General features: G+C 40.9%; 1 protein-coding gene across 2 annotated transcripts; it reads right to left on the bottom strand.

Annotated features, from left to right (window-relative positions):
• Positions 1 to 1,015: 1,015 nt before the first annotated feature.
• On the bottom strand, positions 1,016 to 8,916 carry Faslg (Fas ligand). 2 transcript variants are annotated; one of them, XM_034513427.2, is made up of 4 exons: positions 8,343 to 8,916; positions 7,475 to 7,520; positions 3,362 to 3,418; positions 1,016 to 2,356 (listed from the first exon to the last, which is right to left on the bottom strand). In XM_034513427.2, the coding sequence occupies exons 1-4, from the start codon at positions 8,682 to 8,684 to the stop codon at positions 1,962 to 1,964; spliced, it is 840 nt and encodes a 279-aa protein (XP_034369318.1). In that variant the 5' UTR covers positions 8,685 to 8,916; the 3' UTR covers positions 1,016 to 1,961. The 2 variants fall into 2 exon arrangements, with proteins under 2 accessions (XP_034369318.1, XP_076797875.1); XM_076941760.1 differs by lacking the exons at positions 1,016 to 2,356; positions 7,475 to 7,520 and having other exon boundaries at positions 3,365 to 3,418.
• Positions 8,917 to 9,243: the final 327 nt, after the last annotated feature.

Consider the following 9,243-nt stretch of genomic DNA (forward strand, 5'->3'; position numbering starts at 1 on the left):
CCAAAAGGCCAAGAATCAGAATACTTCAAGTGTAGTGAGCAATTAATATAACTCCAGAGTCATCTTAGAGAGATGGATATAAGAGTAGTTGGTTGCTGGGTTATAACACACACCAATCCCAAGATGCCTCTGTCCCGTACTTACTTCTTTGCTGCAGTATGATTATCTAGAAATAACCATTGACCAAGAAAATAAAAATATCCAGAAAACGTCCTGTGACCCTTGGAGTAGGCTTCTTTGATGTTGAGATCAAAAGATAAGGAAAAAGCCAAGGAGGGTTTCATCACAATGGTTGTAAAGACAAATCTATAACCAAAAGACCAAATTCTCTCAGATATTCTCCATGAAGGAACCAAACCACCCAAAGCATATGACAGCAGAATTTGAGAAAGATCTGTTGAGGTCTTCCAACCTGAGCCTTTGGTTTTGTCCTTCAGTTCATTCAGAAAACATTTATTGTCTTTCAGATGAGATCTTGGGCTCTGTTGTCTTGTACTGTCTGTTCTTCCTCCCCTATTTAACTCCTGGACGTATCAGATATTTAATGATATCATTCTTGTATCTGGTGTTATGGATTGGTGTATGTTTCTTGTGTCTGTTTCCTTTTTAACTTTTTCTCCCACATGTTGCTTCAAACTCCCATTCTGTAATCTATACAAAGTTCTATTAAACACACATATTAAAGGGGCTAATGTTACATGTATATCAGTTCTTTCCTGCAAAGCAGAGGTCAACCAAAGTGAGCTAAAAGAAAGGACAAAGACTCAACTCCAGCCTTTTAGCTGAAAGCATGTGTCCTTTCCACTTTGACATAGCTTTGTCCCAGGAAAATATGAGCTGCCATTGAATATATGAAAAGTTGGATCTGCTTAACATTAGTCATGATGCTGATAAACAAAACTCAGGGTAAAGTGAGGTCCAGAGGAAAGAAACTGGAGAGAAGAGAAACCAACGAAGATGGGAGAATTTGTCACAGGGTTCTACTCACCTTTGCAAATTCTTCTCAGAGTGCTCCAAAGTCATTATGAATGAAGAAACCACAGAGAAAAGAAACAATAAGCACATCTCACAGATTTCCAAAGTCTATGTCCTTAATGCATTTCTATAATCTATAACATAATTTTATTTGTCTTTTCTTCATTAAGATGCACAGAACATAAATACTAGTATTAAAGGAAAACAGCATCAGTAGCTGATAATAAAAGAATTTTGAAGACTATTAGAGTTTATTGCCAAGAAACATTCAGATATCTAGCATCAAATGTAACACATATGTTTCTAATATGTACTCCATAATGTACACATTGTATTTATATGACCCTTTAGAATCTGTTTGCTCTCATACACACAAACACACACAGACATCATTGCACTGGAGGTACACATGCTATGTAGAGAATGATTTGTGCCTCAAACATCTCTCTTATTTCTCTGTTAGCATCAAAGGTGGGCTCAGAAAACATCAGGTAACAGTAAAGGTGGTGCCAATGGGACACTGGCTTTGTTCAGTCTCTAGCTTATCAGTTAAACCTAGCCTCCTTTCTTACCCTTGTATATTTTCATACCACAACTAAGTGTCTAACAGACGGCCTCCTGTGAGGTAGCAAGTAGACCCACCCTGGTAGGTGAGTTTAAAGGTGTCGTCTTCAATGGCTAAAATGCTCTTGGCCATTTAACATCAGTTCTTTCTCTGGGCCTCTGCATTGTCACACAGCAGCCCAAAGCTTTATGTTCCTCAGTCACAGTCTTCCCATCTGGCTCACGATGCAGGCATTAAGGACCACTCCATGGACCTCTAGAAAGTGAAGGATAGCTGACCTGTTGGACCTTGTGATCATGAGGTCCTTGTGGCTCGTGTAGTCTTAAGTAATCTCAATTGGTCTTAAGAAGACTCTCATTCAAGACAATATTCCTGGTGCCCATGATAAAGAATAATAGATCATTCTTAAATGCTTTTTCTTTTAAAGCTTATATAAGCCAAAAAAGGTCTTAGACTCCTCAAAATTGATCAGAGAGAGTTGAGATATGTTGACATATAAATGGTCAGCACTGGTAAGATTAAATACTGCTCCCAGGTAGCTGCTGTGGGCCCATGTCTTGCCAGTAGTGCAGTAGTTCAATTTCTTCTCCTCCATCAGCACCAGGTCTCCAGGATACTTAGAGTTCCTCATATAGACCTTGTGGCTTAGGGGCTGGCTGTTGCAAGACTGACCCCGGAAGTATACTTTGGAATATACAAAGTACAACCCAGCTTCATTGATCACAAGGCCACCTTTCTTATACTTCACTCCAGAGATCAGAGCAGTTCCATATGTGTCTTCCCACTCCAGAGGGATGGACCTTGAGTGGGGGTTCCCTGTAATAAACCAGAGAGGAGCGTTCAGCCAAAAAAGCTCACACATCTGACATGCTAAGCTTCCAAGACAAAACTGTGGGGCCTCCCTTAACACAAATTCTATCCGGAATGACAGCTGATGCAAAAGTGGCTGAGGAGGTAAAACATGGTTCACCACTGAGTTTCTTCAACGTGTTTGTCAAATTCCCCACCTCATTTTAATCATCCATGTAACTGGGACAAATTTAGTGTGTGCCTCAGGTAAAACTTGGGGAAGATTATTAGGATAATTTCAGCTCTCTATAATAAACACTTTATAATCTAAACTAGTACTAACACTTCTGGGCTTGGGTACTTCTCCATAAAAAAAAAAAGGGGGGGTCTCTGGAGTTCTACATCTGAACAAAGTCTCATGATTATGTGGTCCATCTCCTCATTTAGTTTGGGTTCATTGGCCTCTTCTTTTGGGCCAATCCCCTTCCTTTGTATTCACACAGGATTGTACCTACACACAGCAAGTACTCAATAAATGTTTATGGACCCAGATGAACTTTTCTACAGTCTCCAAGTGATTACAGGAGCTGGCAGACCTCTTATTGTGATATTTACCCACATTTTTGACGTTTATTTCTAAGTGAAGGTGCTCATACTGTATTACACTAAACCACTTCTTCACTTTATAATCTTAGGCTGAAAGCCCACAAATGACAAGACTGTCTCTTGTTACTCAAAATAGCTCATCATTTCACCCTCTGGCACTCCTGTTGGACCTATGTCACAGTTCCCCCTGTAGACCTTATAATAGTTGAAAAGAGTATGCTTTGCATGGGCAAGATCAAACCATACATAATTCTATTGCATCAGATTTTGTCAAATTAGGGTCATGAAATCTAAGACATAAGAATGATCTTAAATAATGGCTACAGTTGTCAGTAATACTTTCCAAGAGCTGCAATGGAAATTTAGCAGTTGGTCCACAGTTTTCCAAAGGCTTTTTGTCCCCACCCACTCCTTCCAGACACAAACCTGTTAAATGGGCCACACTCCTCGGCTCTTTTTTATCAGAGGGTGTACTGGGGTTGGCTGCATAATAGAGAGATAAAAAACATGTGAAAATTATTATGATGAAAGCCATCTACTATCTTGATGGAAACTCTAAATCCCTTCATTTAAATATAAGATTTTTAGAGCATAAGATGAAATAGTCTAGTACACACTGACCGAGAAAATCTAAGCTGTGGGACTCACAGGAGTGTGTATTTCAAAAACAGTTTTAAAAGACAAGATAAGGAAAGACGGGTATATACACAAATGACATTGTAATAAAACAGTGAATACAAACATTGCTGCACAAGACTGCTATTTCTGTTACTCCATTTAGAACTTGCCTTGGCCCCTTTAGGTCAAGATTACTACCCTAATTATGGTCGGCAAAAAGATATTAGAAGCTGACTGACCATAATGGTGGAGACAATCAGTGTACAACCAGTGTACACCAGACCGTTACCCTGATTCTGCTGCCTGATAAGAGTCTAGAAAAGATTGATTCACCTTCTGGGCATCATGCTATAGTCTATTCCCAAATCGACTCTATTAAGACCTCCTCACAGATCACGAGGCTGCCCAGATTTTTACTCCATCAAGTTGCTTTTGCCTTACTTCCTCTCCTCCATCACACTAAGCCCTTGGGCACAGCATGAGTCGTATAACCTGATTTTGCCTCCTTCTTCCCTGCCCCTGGGCCTTTCCTCATTCTGTCTATAACACCCTCCCAGTGAGATCTCTGTGTTAAATTCCTGCCAATTCTCTAATGACCATCTTCACTGCTCTTCCATTGGGAAACCCTTCTGCACTTTTAGTCAACTATGACCCTTTAACCTTTGAAACCTAAAGTCCCTCTGAGTTTTTCTTTCTTGATACTTCTGGCTTCTCCTGCCTGGGGGGCAACTATAAAAAAAAAATTCTTTGCTTCCTTCTTGTCCAGGAAAACTGTACCTTTCTGGAATAAACACTTTATGAATAAACTAGTACTAACACTGCTGGGCTTTGAGAGCCTGGCCACCAAGTCTTTCCCTAATGGCATTTTACAATATGCTAAAGTCACAAGAGCATTTAGCCTTGTTTAGTGTAGCATCAGTAAATTACATTGACATAATTAAAATGGATAATATTCTTAAAAATAAACACCATTTCTCTAAATTCAAATATTTCAGCTAAGGTAGAAATCTATTACTGGGCTTCATAAATTCAGCTAACTGGTACATTAAAAAATATATTTATAGGAAGGGACTTGTCCACCTCAGGCTTGGAAGCAGAGTATAAAACACACACCCTGGATGTGAAAATAGCCCCAATCTATTGAGATCATCGTAGAAACAATCATGTCCTCTCTAGCACCTAGGACAAGCCCCCCTTGAAAAAAGTGAGTGAACAGGACAGGAAAGACTAGACCTTTTATATACCACAAACCACCTGAGCAGCTGACCTGGCATTCTGCCATGCACTAACAGGAAATGGAGCAGAGAACCACATCTTTATATTCCTCATACAGTCTAGCATAATGTTATTCTCATAAAATATACTCCTATAAATATCTGCTCAATAGGTTCTAGCAATATCTAGAAATACAAGGAAAGACCTCTTCTGTCTCAGGCTCCTTGCATGTGAAGTGTGGAATGTCCTCCCTGCTCCCTGACCTATACACACCTCTTCTCACCAAGAGGTATCTGATTGATCCCTTGTGTATTAGCACACTACTGTGTATCATTCTTAGTACAGATTGAAATTGTATTGTTGGTTTGGTTTTTTTTTCCCTCTTCTCCACTGTGTTGTACACTTGCTAAGAAGAGGCATCTATCTTTCTCTCTCATCCTCAATCACCAACCAAGACTCAGCCTCTGTCATGGAAGGCTCTCTAAAGACCTTGTATATAAATAGGATGTCCAGTTAGCTAACTATGGGGAAGGTAGCAGTATAAAAAGAAATAGGGCTGGGCAGATGGCTGAGTGAGAAAGGGCACTTGCTGCCAAGCCTGAGCACCTGCATTTGATCCCTGGAACCCACAGGTAGAAGGAGAGAACTTATTCCCACAAGTCGGTCTCTGACCTCTACACACAAGCTTTGGCACACACATGTGTGTGCATGTGTATATGAACACACAATAAAATAAATAAATGCTTGAAAAAGTATTTTGTTAGAAATTTAAAAACATCCACATGTACTTTTATAATGAGTATTAAACTGAAAATGGCCTTTGATAACTTTTCTGTTTATCTAACAGCATTAAGTGCACAAGATTCATGGCATTAAAAGTCTCACAAGGTGGCTTTGGTTGCTGTTCATGATGTTCCCCTATTGATGTGTCATGGTGTATTCAATTCATCTTTATTCTGAGAGTACAGTTTCTTCCAAACTGTTGTTGTTTTATAAGAAAGTGATGAACACACAGACAGACACACACAGACACATACACACACATATATATTACATATATATGAGATATATATGTATATATATTCTTATATATATATTCTTTTAGTTGGGAATATATATATGCATATATATTCCCAACTAAAAGAATTCTTTGGTAATGCAATTACAAGGTAGACTACCAGTTCAAGACCTTGATATGAGCTTTTCTAGTGTTCTTCAGGATTCTTACAGCAATTTCTATGCATGTTGGATGAAACTTGTGGCAAATGTGGCTTTTTTTTCTCTCGCATATTTGATAATCTTTGGTTTTTATTTCTTTTTATGAATTTGATGGAAAAAATAAATATTCCTTTCCTTATATCAGCTCCTCTTGATCGTAAAGTTACCATCTTGACCTTCTTTCTGGGATGGTTAATCAGTTTCTGAAGATAACCACTAGGGTAGGAGACTTGACTCATCTGTTCGTTTGACTTCTATTCACTGAAATGATTCCATCCAGTGGGTGAAAATGAGTGATCACCATCTGCTTCACAAGCCACACTCCACTGATTTTCAAAATGATTTCACTTTAGAAATCCTGAGAGGTTTTGTTTTTCTAACAAGTTATTTCCACTGTGCCTGTGTAATGTGGGCACTGGTCCTTAGAAACTTGAATGCAGAGCTGAAAACCAGAGCTCACCACAGTGACCCCTGAAAGAGCTTATATCCTCATGCAGGAGCTGACTGGTCACTTTCTTTTCTTTTCTTTTCTTTTCTTTTCTTTTCTTTTCTTTTCTTTTCCTTTCCTTTCCTTTCCTTTCCTTTTCTTCCTTCCTTCCTTCCTTCTTTCTTTCCATTAATTAATTTATTTATGCACTTTACAGCTGGATCTCAAGCCCCTCCCCCATCCTCCTCACATACAGTCCCTCCTCCTCCTCTTCTCCTCCTCGGGTCAATCCACTCTAGCACATCATGTTACTCAGGACTAGGCACATCCTCTCCCACTGAGGCCAAACAAGGCAGCCTAATTAGGGGAATGGGGTCCACAGGAAGGCAAGAGATTCAAGGACCTGCATGAAGACCAAGCTGACTAAGTATACAGAAAGCTCTTCTTTCTATGGATGGTCTGGTTTTCTTCAAAGTTATTAGGATAAGATGGTCATGTTGCCCTTGCAAAGAAAACCAGCTTTGTATTTACTTCTCATTTCTGGGCCATTATTGAGAGGTGGAAGTTTCTCTATGCACTGGGAAGTCCTAATAGGTAGCAAGGCATTAGGGGACTGTGCTCCTAGCCCCAGTTTCATACCAGGAGACTTGGGCACTGGACCTAACTGGTCTAGTATTTTGCATCTAGTATTTTTGCCTCTACTCTCCTTCTGTCCCTAGGAGTGACAGCCACCACAATGAAAGATGGAACCAAGATGCCCATGGAAGGAGCCAAGGGAAAAGGTCCAGAGCTGTATGTGTCTCTTTCCAAAGTCAGGTCCAAATTCATTTGAGTTGTGTGCAATGTTCATTCAGATACACTGATACTGAGCAATAAACTACAGTCAATATTTTCACACAGTTTGCAGAACCACACTGAACAAAGACTCAAAAGTTCCTCAGGATTTCATGCCTAGGAATCATAAGCCCAAGAATGAAACAGAATCCCAGGCATCCCCCCAACTTTGCTGAGTGTTGAAGACCATCCTTGGGAACTCCAAAGACAGACGTAAAAGTACTTACCTATTTGCTTTTCAAGAGATGATTCTTTAAGGCTTTGGTTGGTGAACTAGTGAAAGAAAAAGAGTCACAGAATAAATGTAAAGTCATTTAAGCCAAAGAGGCAGAAGTCACAGCGGTCCATAGAAAGAGGACTCAAGTATGTCAGCGCCTAGCCTGAGTTAGAGTTTAGCCACACCATTGTATCTGGAGTAGTAGTAGGACTTCTGAGTCTTTTCAAAGAGATTTAGTTTCTTTACACTTCTGAACAAGGTTCAAAACTGATTTTCTTCCTTGAATCACTAAATATGAAACAGTAGGAAGTTCATCAAACACCCTTGACAATTGAGAGAGGAATAATTATTTGCTTCGAATTCTCTAGAAGATGGAAAATAACTTCCTGTGAGCAGTGGTTCTCAACCTTTCTGACACTGCAGCTCTTTAATACAGTCCCTCACGTTATGGCAACCCCCAACCATGAAATTATTTCATTGCTACCTCATGACTGTAACTTTGCTATGGTTACAAATCATAATGTAAATATCTCAGATGCAGGATATCTGATATGCAACCCTCATAAAATAGTTGTTTGACGCCCCCCACCCCCATTAAAGGGTCATGACCCACAGGTTGAGAACGACTCTCTTTGAGGGAGTGAGCACCTGATTCTCCAACTCTAAAAAAAGACACAATAACAACTCTTTTCTGGAATAGAGGGGATTAAAAAAGATCTTTGCCATTAAAAAGCAAAACAAAACAACAACAACAAAACCAAATCATTGCAAGCAACACAGTGGCCCACATGGGCCATAAGCAAGTCCCTACTCCCACGCAGCAGAGTCGTGTGGCAGCCAGGAACTCGAGAGCGTATTAACCCATGTGCTAGGCTTACCTCACGGAGTTCTGCCAGTTCCTTCTGCAGATGGAAGAGCTGATACATTCCTAACCCCATTCCAACCAGAGCCACCAGAACCATGAAAAATATCACTGGTAGCCACAGATCTGTGTTGTGTTCCTTCTTCCTTAGAGGGGTCAGTGGCAGCAATGGGGGTGGTTGTGAAGGCGGTGGTAGTGGTGACGGAGGTGGTGGTGGAGGTGGCGGTCTCCTTTGCTCTGGCTTTCCAGGCACAGAGGATGGACAGGGAAAAACTGACCCTGGAGGAGTCCAAGGAGAAGTGGCACTGCTGTCTACCCAGTAGATCTGGGGACATGGGTAATTCATGGGCTGCTGCATGGCACCCAGCCCCAGGAAAGGCTTTCCTTCTCTCAGTCTTGTGGAGACTGAAGTGTCAAGAACAGGACTCTGACGCTGACTGCTCCAGAGAAGGTGAGTTTTCTTTATAAAGTTTCCACAGTCATGGGAAACACCTCTCTCCTGTTCTCTTCTCTTTGCTTCTCCGTGAGACACCCACTCACTTTGATCTGAAGCTGAGAAGCCTCAAAAAGCTCACAGCAACCCCAGGAAGTTTCCGCCCACAAATTTCTGACGAAAAGTCTTCGAAGTTCCAATTGGTGTCTCTGTGCTAACTGACAAGGCTGGTAAACCAGGCTTACCTGCCTGAGGTCCCAACTCAGCAAGACAGCACTGGATACCCCTTGAGGACATTAGCTATTCCGCAGCTGCAAGGCCTGCACTGTGGGGTGTGTCCTGTGAGTCCTGTTGGTGCTGAGGCACTGGGAAAAAACCAAGGAGTTTGGCTACGGAAGCTATCTCCACATCTGAGCACAGGGAATTTAATCCTCTGTTGCCACCGTCCCTTCCCTCTACCGAATACTACCTACCATATAGCCTT

The sequence above is a fragment of the Arvicanthis niloticus genome, chromosome 10 (genome assembly GCF_011762505.2).
Source record: "Arvicanthis niloticus isolate mArvNil1 chromosome 10, mArvNil1.pat.X, whole genome shotgun sequence".
NCBI lineage: Eukaryota > Metazoa > Chordata > Mammalia > Rodentia > Muridae > Arvicanthis > Arvicanthis niloticus.